This window comes from Rattus norvegicus, chromosome 15, assembly GCF_036323735.1.
Source record: "Rattus norvegicus strain BN/NHsdMcwi chromosome 15, GRCr8, whole genome shotgun sequence".
Lineage (NCBI taxonomy): Eukaryota > Metazoa > Chordata > Mammalia > Rodentia > Muridae > Rattus > Rattus norvegicus.
The window spans coordinates 106,049,715-106,062,404 of record NC_086033.1 but is presented as its reverse complement, the minus strand read 5'-3'; the positions used below and the strand labels follow the sequence as shown (position 1 = coordinate 106,062,404).

General features: G+C 42.9%; 1 protein-coding gene across 7 annotated transcripts in view; it reads right to left on the bottom strand.

Moving 5' to 3' along the window:
• Pcca (propionyl-CoA carboxylase subunit alpha) overlaps nucleotides 1–12,690 on the bottom strand; it is a 340,323-nt gene that overhangs the window by 312,504 nt on the left and 15,129 nt on the right. For 6 of the 7 annotated variants that reach the window (XM_063274647.1, XM_063274648.1, XM_063274649.1 and 3 more), the window contains exons 2-4: nucleotides 6,693–6,770; nucleotides 348–395; nucleotides 187–255 (exon numbers count right to left, since the gene is read on the bottom strand). In XM_063274647.1, coding sequence (XP_063130717.1) covers nucleotides 187–255; nucleotides 348–395; nucleotides 6,693–6,770 — 195 coding nt within the window. Of the gene's footprint in view, nucleotides 1–186; nucleotides 256–347; nucleotides 397–6,692; nucleotides 6,771–12,690 lie in introns of those variants that run through there. The other variant, XM_063274651.1, reaches the window with a different exon arrangement.

Sequence of the window (12,690 nt, the reverse complement as noted above, 5' to 3'; positions counted from 1 at the left end):
CTTGGTGAGAAAAAACTTAGTTAAGACATTGTAATGCTTCCACTGTGTTTGTGATAACAGGGAACTATTGGTTTTGGAAAGCGAACATACCTTTTGCAAGTGAAGGATACATAAAGCAAGTATCTTTCGCTTCTGTCCTAGTAGACCCAAATAAGTCCTGATTGGACTGAATAACAAGTTACTTACCGAGCTGGCATCAACATCACTGTGGATGGCAACTGTCCTGATGCCCATCTTCCTGCAAGTCTTAATGACCTGGTCAAAACACAGCACTTGTTAAGATCCACATGCAAAGGAGCTTTAATGTATTTCCAAGCGAAACAGAAAATAATTCAAATCCTACTCACCCTACAAGCAATTTCTCCTCTGTTAGCAATAAGAATTTTATCAAAAGTCTGACAAGAGACAAAAAAGAAAATCGTTAATATTACTTTGAGATTTAAAAACAAAAACAAAAAAAACAGTATTTTCCACAATTATCAATAAACATTTACTTTCTAGAGTAATAGTAAATGCTATAAATAATATGTTCCTTTCTCAACCAGAAAGCAATTAAATTCATCTAATTGGAGCTGGCACTATAATAACTTGATTAAAGCACCAATTGATTAGGTTAATTTATTCAATAATTAAACTATATTGGTTGCCACAAAGAAACATGCCTACCACATCAAAGTTTCTGGATTCAACTCCCAGAACTTGTTCTCACAGAGGACCCAGTCTCAGTTCTCAACACCCACATGGCAGCTCATAACCATCTGTAACTCCAGGTCCAGGGGACCAAATACCCTTTCCTGACTTCCTGGGGCACCAGGCACAACATAGTATACATTCCAACATGGTGGTAAGCACTCATACACATAAAATAAAATAGAAGGCACTCATGCGTCTTAGGGAAGATAGTAGTTTAGCCTATGTGGAAAGTTTGAAATCTTAAAACTGGAAAGACTTAACCTCTGTAACACACGTGCCTTGTACTACCAGCCTGAGACCAACCTAAAGAAACTCGGAGGCAGTCACAGTCTTGGTCACATGGACCCTTGAGATAATCTACTCTTACCCAGGCGTGAAACTGTGAGGTCGCCACCTTCCTTTATCCAAATGGCACCAGTAACTGTTGAACAGTATATATTTCCTAAGAAAAACACATGTAGCCATGTGAGCTGCATTTGAAACAGTCTAGTTCTAACTAGTGCTGGAGAGCTCACCCTACTGCTGTAGGTGCAGGAGAGGGAGTGGGCTGAACAACTCAGCTCCCAGCCAGGTGTCAGAGGGCCAGTCCTGCAGATCCACAGCTGCAGGATCTCCAAGAGGATCCAGGGGGCGTCCAGTATTGATGGAGTAGCAGAAGCCAGAGGCCTCTTAACAAGACCAATTACTAAGCAATGAACATTTGCAAGTAAAGGTGTGTATGGTCAGACGGGTATACTGTGGGACACACTGACACACCATAGCTTCCATGACAAGAAGGGTTTTTCGCTTTGTTTTTTCTTTATTTTTGTTTTGTATTTTCTTTGGGGGGTTGTGAAGGTAAGGGGCAGGAACAAAGGGACAAGGAGGCAGGTAGGATTAGGGTACATGATGTGAAACTCACAAAAAATCAATAGAAAGTTTAAAAAACAGACCTGTTAGCTCTAGTGGCTGGTATTCACTCCTGGCACTGGTGCCAGCCTGCAAGCGATCTGTGTAACCAGCAAACAGTGCGTGTGAAAGTCAGTGTTGGCACCTGACACCTCACACACTCAAGCACTGCACAAACTCAATATGAATCAGCGCGGCAGCCTTCCAGCAACGAATTTTCTTTTAAATAAATCAGATATCTATGCCTCAGAAACTTTTTATTTACTTTTATGTGTATAAATGTTGTCTGAATGTGTGTATGTGCATGTGTGTGCTCGGTACTGGTAGAAGTCAGAAGAGGGTTTTGAACACCCTGGAAATGGAGCCACAGATTGTTCTAAGATGTGCTCCTCTGCAACAACAACAGTGCATTTAACAACTGAGCCATCCCTGCAGCCCCTCAGAAAATGTAAAGCACTGAAGATATGCCCTGTCCCTGCCCCAAAGCTGGTCTTTCAAATAGGCTGCACATGTCTAAGAGTATGCACACACGGAGTAAGCCCATTTTGAATCCATCCACACACACATAAACAACTATCAGCATCAACTGCACCTTCAGTGGACAGCATGGTGCGATCACACCAACTGTGCTAAGTGCTATGCTAACACTGTGTCCAGGATCCTGCGTACAGCAAAGTGGTGGCATGAACAGAATATACGAAGGCAGTCATACTGAAGAAAGAAGGTTGCTCCAAAAAGCTACAAGGGATTTTCAGTCTGGGCTACACATTAGATAAAATAGGGGACTTCAGGACACTGACACAGCAGATACGGAAAGGACTTACTGCCATTTAAAGAACAGAGACTTGGTACTCTCTGTAAGGGCCTCCGCTAAGGTAGTCCCCTGAAGAAAGACAGAGAAGCAGAACCAGAATTCAGGAGCCCGAACCCTTGCACACAAGGGCTTCTGGGTACCACATGAGGCAGTGGGCCCCTCCAGGACTACTCTGTAGCTGCACTAATGATGGTGCAAAGTTTCCTGAAGCTCTTCTTAGTCATCCTTTCTGCTCTCTTCTTTCTTGCCTTCTGTTCTCTGTGCTAAGCCTATCTAATGAGCTCTAAACCACCAGGCCCTTCTCCCCATTCATAGAATATGAGAAGGAATGCGCTCATTCTGTCTTCCAGGTACTCCATGGAGGAGTAGAAATAGAACTCTAGTCAGTCAGTTACTGAATGCTTCTGAGCAGCAGGATACCATGGTCAGCAAGGGGAACCAGTGGGAAGACCCAAATTCAATGCAGTACTCATGCCAGAGCACCCCATGATTGACATGAGGAGAGTATGTTAGTACAGGCTCTCTTTATCTGACATAAATGCCACCTGAGATCAAGCATATAAAAACAGGCCCTAACACTGAGCTGGCCCACTCTTTGAGCCACTCAAGCTTGCTGTTCACATCAAACAAATTACCATTAAACCAAGTCTTGTTATAAAGAGCAAATAAGAAACAAATTAACATGTTCAAGCTTTAAAACTTCTTGTAGGGATACACATGGCTATACACAGCTGTAGTTCATAACTGAGAGGGCTGAGGGAAGAGAATCATGTGTCTGAGATCACATCTCAAATAAGCGAATAAGTAAAAATGCTTGACAGTGCATATTTATCCAAGTAGACACATTTCTTATTAATAAATATATTTCTCCTACATTATTTTAACCTGATATGAGTCACTAATAAAATGTTGAATGAGGAAGAAATCAAGGACCGAAAAGATGGCTCGGTTGGTAAAGCACCCATGTGCAAACTTGAGAACCTGAGCTCAAACACCAACATTCATACAAAAGCTGGGTGTACTGGCACATGTCTGACTCGAGCTCTGGGATAATGGCAATGTCTGTGACTCGAGCTCTGGGGTAATGGCAATGTCTGTGACTCGAGCTCTGGGCACTGGGAGTGAAGGTATATAGAGACAAAAGGATCCCTGGAGCTCAAAGATTAGATAATAAAGCCAATCAGTGAGATCCAGAGTCACTGAGAGACACTGTATCAATAAATTAGGTGAAAGGTGGTGTGGCAGCACACACCTTTAATCCCAAGCAAAGACAGGTCAATCTCTGAGTTTGAGGCCTGGCTCATCTACATAGTGAATTCCAGTCAGCCAGGGCTACAAAGGAGATCCTGTCTCAAAATAAACAAACTAACTAATTAATTAAGTGGAGAGCAATCAAAGGAAGATATCTGACATTGACCTTTGGCCTCCACACAGATGTCTACACATGTGTATGCACACATACACATATCCAGTACATACATATATACATTCATAGAAAAATAAAAATTAATTTAATTTAATTTTAATAAGGATTCAATGACAGGTTCAAATGAAAACTGTTATACTTTAGACACTAAGTGACCCCCACAAAAGACTTGAACAAAGGGTAGCTCCACCAGGAGATACTACATGGGGAAGCTCAGGAAATACCTAGCTGAAGAAAGCAGATTGTTGGGCCCTGTGGTTGAGTGCTGGATGGAGTTTGTCCAGGACCCCACTGTCCCTCTGCTCTCTATCATCTATGAGGTAAGCAGCATACACCAGACATTCCCACCACCAGGATACTCTGCCACACCGAAGACCCAGAATTAGTAGCCCTAATTCTCTGGAATCCCAAGCTAAAAGTGCCGAGGTCCAGCCTCAGAGTGAGGATGGTCCTGAGAAGGGGGGATGGAGCGGTGCTGACTCAATACTGACTCGGAGTCAGTAGTGGATGCAGGCTGTCAGCTCACATGCTCTCTCTCTGCCCAGAGATTCTCCTCATTCTTCCTCCTCCTCCTCCTTTCTTCCTGTTACCCATTCTTTTTTCTTCTTTGTTCTCATTCTCTTTCATTCTTCCCACCAGAGCCTGAACCCAGTCTTTTATTCACTACAGCTACATAATCAAGGCTTTGACCACTGTTAATAATTTTTAGATTCATAAATTTTATAAATCCCAGATCTTAAACCTTTACTTCCTTAAAACCGAAATTAAACACAAAGCGAAAGCACATTTCCTTATAGTTTCTACACTGTCTGTTCTTCGCTGATAGCTGGGCAACTCTTGCATTTTCCTGGTACAGCAGACAGCAGCATTAGTAATTGTTTAAGTACAGAAAAGTGACAGACTACTAGGGTTAGAATAATTACTTACAAAGTTTTAAAATTTATGTAAGTAAAGCAGACATTGTCATCTCCAACCCTTCACTTAACTAGAAAATAAAGTACTAGCTTTTTATATGCTTGTACATCATCTTCTAATTCTCAATCTTTGTTTCTTATCCTAGCAATTCCATGGCCTCTGTCTTAGTTAGGGTTTTACTGCTGAGAAGAGAAACCATGACCAAGCAACTCTTATAAAGGACAACACTTAATTAGGGCCGGCTTATAGGTTCTGAGGTTCAGTCTATTATCATCAAGGTGGGAACATGGCAGATGGCTCTGGAGGAGCTGAGAGTCCTACATCTTCATCCAAAGGCACACAGGAGAAGCCTGGCTTCCAGGCAGCTAGGACCAGGATCTTAAAGCCCACCTCCTTCATGGTGACACAATTCTTCTAACAAGGCCACACCTTCTAGTAGTGCCACTCCCTGGGCTGAGCATATTCAAACCACCACACATTCATATATTCTCCTTCTAATAGTATTTGTTTGTAGATTGTATATAAGCCTCCCTCCTGTGAGAGAAACCCATCTATCATTTGCTTGTTTTTTATAGATTCCTTCTTTTCTCATCCATACCTTTTCTTCTTGAGGCCACTTTAACTCACTATACCTGGTGTCCCCAAGTTCACCCTGGTTACTTAATACAGCAGTCACTGAACCGGAGAGTACATGTATCTCCTCATAATTCAAAGTTCAAGGCCAAGTCTCACAACAAACAGTGCCTACAAAGGACCACTGTAGGCTTTTATTGCCTCTGTAGTTATGTTGTCTAGATTCTAAAGGCCAGCAGAAGGCCTGTTCCTCATCCTCCCCAGCCTCATGACCACCTCCATTCCTCATTCCTGAAAATTCCATCAGTTTCCTTTATTATGGAGTGATTGGCTCTGAATAATGGAGTAAATATATTCACCAGAAAGAGAGATTGAAAAAAGAGTAGTAAAGACAAGCAGATCAGCTTCAAGGCAGCAGCAACCGTCAGCACAAGTGGGATCACCAGCCTGACGATGTCCCAGTGGCAGGAACCGTGTCACACCTCCCTTTAAGCAGTTATGCGGACTGGGCATAAAAGGAACCCTTCCAAGCTCTTTACATCTTACCCCTGCACTGGTGTGAGATACCCAGCATACACAAGAATTGAGGTCACTATAAAGAAGGTCAGGTCTCCTCATACCCCAGACTCTAACAATACATAAAACAGTTCAATATTTCACAAGAACACAGCAAATCCTTTGGAAACGTAGTTAGAGGCAATTTTGAGCTGAGAAATAAACTCTTAACCACTTACGTCATCGCCCCTGAATCCATATTCTAACACCTTTGATGCTAATGAGAAACACTACCAAATTCAAATTGTACTCTACTAATGGCTACTCAGTGCATATAACTCAGGCACAGTGAGAGGAAGGGACAGGAGAACCCTGGGGCTTGCTGAAGGCCTAATTGCACGTTCAGTGAGAGATCCTGTCTCAAGGGACTAAGTTAAAGAACGATAGAGCGGGACCGCAGATGTCTTCCTCCGGCCTCCAGGTGGACATGAACACATACGCACATGCAGGCATGCACACACATATAAAAAAGGGAAAATAGGGGCTGGAGAGATGGCTCAGCGGTTAAGAGCACCCGACTGCTCTTCCAGAGGTCCTGAGTTCAATTCCCAGCAACCACATGGTGGCTCACAACCATCTGTAAAGAGATCCGATGCCCTCTTCTGGTGTATCTGAAGACAGCTACAGTGTACTTATATATAATAAATAAATAAATCTTTAAAAAAAAATAAAAATAAAAAAGGGAAAATAGAAAAGCAGTCTACAATACTTCATCAACGCAATAAATAATTACAATATCACTACAATTCAGTCCACTGAACATCATGTGGCAACAAGAAAGTAAAACCAGTCTAGCCTAGCTATTGAGAGTATTTTTAAAATACTTACTTTTTCTTTAGGCTCATATTCCACAGAACTGAGACTTCGGGACACCACTAGGCATTGCTGTGAATAGACTGGAGCACGCTATTTAAAAATAAAAAAAAAGGTGGAAGCAGTTAGACTCTTGTGGATTTTACCTTTTCTCAGGGTTCTTTCTCTGGTTTGTTTGTAGCTGAGACTTTCAGTGTATACACAAAGTGCTAAGAATAGAACTGAGTTACCAAAGGGAAACCTCACCTACAGACAGGTCCCCCGTAAGAAGAGCAGCAAACACGGAGACGGGAGAGAGAGCGCGGGGTGGCCCATCACAAGCAGCCTCTGTCGGGTGTGGCAGTTCTGACTCTGCAGACTGACAGTGCAAGATCAGAAATGCCACAAGCCACAGGGATTTACAGCACTTAAACTGAGGACTAGGGGTGTGCTTTGGAGGCAGAGATCAGTCCACCATTCTCCCATCCAAGTACTAACCAGGCCCGACCCTGCTTAGCTTCCGAGATCAGACGAGATCGGGCGCGTTCGGGGTGGTATGGCCGTAGACCAGTCCACCATTCTCAAGGCCCTAGGTACTTAGTAAATAAATAAATAATAAAGTGGTGGCTTTAAGGATTTTTCAATTTTAACAATTAGTAACTAATAAAATTAGTTCATTTTTTAATTTGTTGAAGTCATAAGTTATGACTTTTTTTTTCTGGCACAAAAAAGGATTTGAAGGATAAAAATCCAAGATTACCAGGTTGACTTCTAGTATATTGCTAACTATGTCTGTAGAAAGTATATCTTAATGCCTTGAGACATTAAGAAAATGAGTAATAAAAATCGTAACACACATGGGATGAAGCCTGACTATGCCTATGCCTATGTCTTCATTACATAGTTGAGGTTTGAATCTGGGTTTTTGGTTTTTGAGACAGGAACTCACTGTGTGGCCCTGGCTAGCCTGAAACTAGGTAGATCAGGCTAGCCTCAACCTCTCAGAGATCCAAGGGCTGGGATGAAGGACAGACACCATCCTAACCAGCTGGATGTCGTTACTTGAACAAGTGTCTGTCATACGCTTGTGAAATGACAATTTTATGCTCTCTTTAGAGGAATGTCTATTTAAATTCTATAACTATTATTCAAATTCCATTTTCTTTCTTATTATTTCTTGAGACAGGGTTTCTCTAAGTAGCCTTGGCTATCCTGGAACTTAGATCAGGCTGGCCCCAAACTCAGAGATCCAACTATCTCTGCCTCCCAAGTGCTAGGATTAAAGGGGTGCACCACCACCAAGCTCAAACCGGATTTTCATTCACTGCTGTTATAAGGATTCTTAATATATTCTAGACTCATGCCTTCATCAGGGATATTTGATTATATTTGATATAATCACAACTATCAGACCTTATTCTGTGCATTTGCTTTTTACTTCCTACATGTCCTTTGAAAGTTAAAAAAGTTAATTTTTATTAAATCAATTCCTTGTTTGCCATTTGTGCATTTTTAAGTCACAGCTAATAAACTATTGTCTAAATCAGAAAGTTAAAACAAGAAAAGTTGCATAATCAAGTTTTAAGAAAATGCTGTGTTGGGACAGTATATAGATCTGGGGATAAAAGTGCCTGTCATGCAGTTCTGAAGACCTGAATTTGATCCCTGGAACCCGTGGTGGAAGAATAGAACTGACTCCTGCAGTCTGTCCTCTTACCTTTACATGGACATGCACATGCACATACACACAAATAGAAAATAAAATTTAAAAACCAACTTGTCTAGTAGTTGCTAGTAAAGATAGACCCACCCTGGAAGAGTGGGAAAACACAGAGCAAAAGGAAGTTAGTGCTGCCTCCTAGAACACCCTGAAAGCACTCTCAGACGAGGAGCAGTGTCTTACAGAAGTGTCTTAAACTGAAGTTAAACACATATACTTTCGTAAAACATAAAGTCTAAGACTGTAAAATGTATTCTCTACTTGAAGGTGAGCAGAAGACATGAAAGGGGCAGCTTGTTAAACCCTTTACACTGCCAGAAAAAATGAGGGAGAACAGGATTAAATTAAGTATATTATGTCCACACATTGTATACCGAGATCACACTCCACTTCCCTTCTGTATTACCCCAAATTCTACACACCAGAAAGTTGAGTCCTACCAGTTTTTAACTGTTGAAGATCAGGGAACCAGTTTGATTTTTAATTTAAAGACAGAAATGACATTGGTGCCTGTTGGAAGTTATAACTTGGGTGGAAAAGGGTGGTGCTCCGGGAGCTTCCGCCCACTCCCTCTATGTTCACATGAAAATTCAGCCATCTAGACTTTCAAAGAACTAATAAATTTTTTTTAATGGAAAATCAAAAAATTGATCATTTCAACTTCTACAGCCCTCAGTGGAACAACTAGAAAAAGTTCAATGTCACAACAAACTTAGTAACAAAGATAACATCCTCCAAAAAATGCGTATTCAGCTTCAGTCAACTCTAAAACAAACCATAGGTGTGAAAGTCGGGCATTCCCAACATCTCTGCTCGGTCATGTACACAACAGGGCATATAGCTAGGTCACTACACAACAGGGTGTATAGCTAGGTCACTACAAACAGGGTGTACAGCTAGGTCACTACAAACAGGGCGTACAGCTAGGTCATGTACACAACAGGGCGTACAGCTAGGTCATGTACACAACAGGGCGTACAGCTAGGTCATGTACACAACAGGGCGTACAGCTAGGTCATGTACACAACAGGGCGTACAGCTAGGTCATGTACACAACAGGGTGTACAGCTAGGTCATGTACACAACAGGGTATACAGCTAGGTCATGTACACAACAGGGTGTACAGCTAGGTCACTACAAACAGGGCGTACAGCTAGGTCACTACAAACAGGGTGTACAGCTAGGTCATGTACACAACAGGGCATACAGCTAGGTCACTACAAACAGGGTGTACAGCTAGGTCACTACAAACAGGGCATACAGCTAGGTCACTACAAACAGGGCATACAGCTAGGTCACTACAAACAGGGTGTACAGCTAGGTCATGTACACAACAGGGCATACAGCTAGGTCATGTACACAACAGGGTGTACAGCTAGGTCATGTACACAACAGGGTGTACAGCTAGGTCACTACAAACAGGGCATACAGCTAGGTCATGTACACAACAGGGTGTACAGCTAGGTCATGTACACAACAGGGTGTACAGCTAGGTCACTACAAACAGGGTGTACAGCTAGGTCACTACAAACAGGGCATACAGCTAGGTCACTACAAACAGGGCATACAGCTAGGTCATGTACACAACAGGGTGTACAGCTAGGTCATGTACACAACAGGGTACACAATGAGGTGTGCAGCAGCACATGCAGCTCTGCCCATGGGACAGAGGAGCTGGCATTCTGAACAGCTCTCCTAACACTGTAGCCACACACTGGTCTACTGCAGCAGCATGCCAACATATTCTTTTAAAAATAATGATATTTTAGTCAGGCATGGTGGCCCACTCCTTTAATCCTTAAAGCACTTAGGAGGCAGAGGCAGGTGGATCTCTCAGTTCCAGGCCACCCTGATCTACAGAACAAGTCCCTGGACAGCCAGGGCTACACAGAGAAGAAAAAGTAAATAAATTATTTGTATATATACATAATTTTTTTTAAATTTTCATATGCCGTATGTGAATTTCATTCTCCCTGCAGCTCCACCCAAATCCACTGCCTCCTTCCCAAACTTGTCCTTTTTTTATAAGAAAAAAAAAACTATTGCACAACACAGTGAGAAAGTGACAAGAGAGGGCTCTCCTCTCAGACCCAGCACCTCACCAGCTACCAAGAGCTAGTAAGTTCCCAGCTCTAGGCTGCACCCTCCTACTGAGTGGCTGGAGTTCGGTCAGGCAGGTGTTGGTCACTGGAAGTGCTGTCACTGCACCTTTGAAACATGTCATGTAAGGCTCAAATCAGATGGTTTCTTTAGCCATCAAGGAATTAAGCGTACTGGAGTTGCGGGCGCGACTCTGTGGTTCGGTGCTCGCATAGCATTTATGAAGAGCAGGGTTCAGTCCAAAAGCACACAAAATAATGATATTAATTGGTACAGTTCTTTTCTGATGACAGAAATTAAATGAGAATTTTCAAGGGATTCACAGAGATTCTCAGGATCACAGGGACTTCACTTCAGAGAACAGGGGCACCGGATGACATAATTGTCAGCTCAGGATGACGTAATCGTCAGCTCCGATGTCCTCAGCAAGCAGAGCTTTGTACATGAGCTGCCTGAGGAGCAGATCTTAGGACCTTGGAGCAGAAAAGACTGTCGATTCCAGAGCGCTCAGCCTTCACTCTTGAGCATTTACATGTACATCCAAGGAACCGACATGCTGACCCCGGGAGTCGCCCCCCAGACTGTTTATTGCAGCACAAATTGTGACAGCAAAGAAAAAAGAAAAAAAAGAAAAGAGGCACAGATATTTGTTGTTTGTGAAGTAGATGAGGAAGACCTAACACAGTCATACAGTGTGATAGTCTCCAGCAGGTAAGTACAGCACACTGAAATCAATGTGCTGACAGCAAAAGAAGAAAATTACCCATGAAGTAATAGACGTGTTGCAATGATTTCTCTGAGAATTTAAATAACCAACGTAAGGCCCTACTACTAAGCACTGCTTATGGGATAACACTGTCTCTAAAACCCTAAAGCATTAGTGTGGGATATGTGTGAGCGGCTATTGCTATGAAGAGTAGGAAGAGAAAAGATCTACAGAAAGCATATGTGGCCAAACGATTGATTAACTAATACAATGATACTTCAAGTTTTGGTTCTAAATGTTCTTCTTCCATTAAAATGAAAGCCCCACAGTTAATACATGCAAACAACAATGACAAAATGCAAAGTGATGCATTTGGGGGAGGAACTGTGCAGAAGCGGCTGAGCACACAGGAGAGGACTGAAGGCACCTGAAGACCAGCCCAAGCTCAGCCTCACCCTTTCTTCACCTCAAACCACCCAACTTAACCACTTCTGCCCTCAGCTGACTTTCCCCTGAGGGTGAGCACTGACCTGGACCGCTATCAGGAGTTACAGGAAACATGCGGGTTACTCACTCTGAACATGGCAGCTAAGAAAGTGCTGAGACTGTGACAGTAAACAAGCAGAGATTGCAAACGAGTTTGTGTGACTTTGCAAATGTGGCATGCATTGTTAAGTAACTCTCAGAATAAAGTGAATCGGTACCCCTCGGTGGGTACCAGAACAACGGACTTGGCTAAACTTGGCCCTCAAGAAAAGAACAGGCCAGAAATCTCTAAGTAGCTAATCTTTGAAGAATGTTTGAGCCAGGTGAATCGGCACATTATGAGTTTACTCTCAAGATCAGATCAGTAGTGTAAAACTACAGCTTAAAACACCTCCACCAGGGCTCAAGAATCAAACAAGTCTACTACAAGTTACACATGAACTAACAGAAGAGAATAATGTAGCAGAGTGCCTAAGTGAACACAGTGGCTTTAGAATCTTTTCATTTTTTAATTTTTTATTAAATATGTTATGTATTTACATTTCAAATGTTATCCCCTTTCTCAGTTCCTCCCTCTCCCATCCTCCTCCTCCTGCTTCTGTGGAAATGCTCCCCTTCCTACCCACCCACTCCCACCTCAACACCTTGGCATCCCCCTACACTGGGGCATCGAGCCTTCACAGGACCAAGGGCTTCTCCTCCTATTGATGCCAGACAATGCCATCCTCTGCTACATATGCGGCTGGAGCCATGGGTCCCTTCATCTGTACTCTTTGGTTGGCAGGGGCGGGAGGGGGGGGGACGGGACCTGGTTGGTTGATGTTGTTCTTCCTATGGGGCTGCAAACCCCTTTCAGCCTTTCAGCTCCTTCAAGCCTTTCTCTAACTCCTCCATTGGAGTCCCCTTGTTCAGTCCAAAGGTTAGCTGCAAGCATCCTCATCTGTATCAGTACGGCTCTGGCAGAGCCTCTCAGGAGACATCCATATCTGGCTCCTGTCAGCAAGCACTTCTTGGCATCAGCA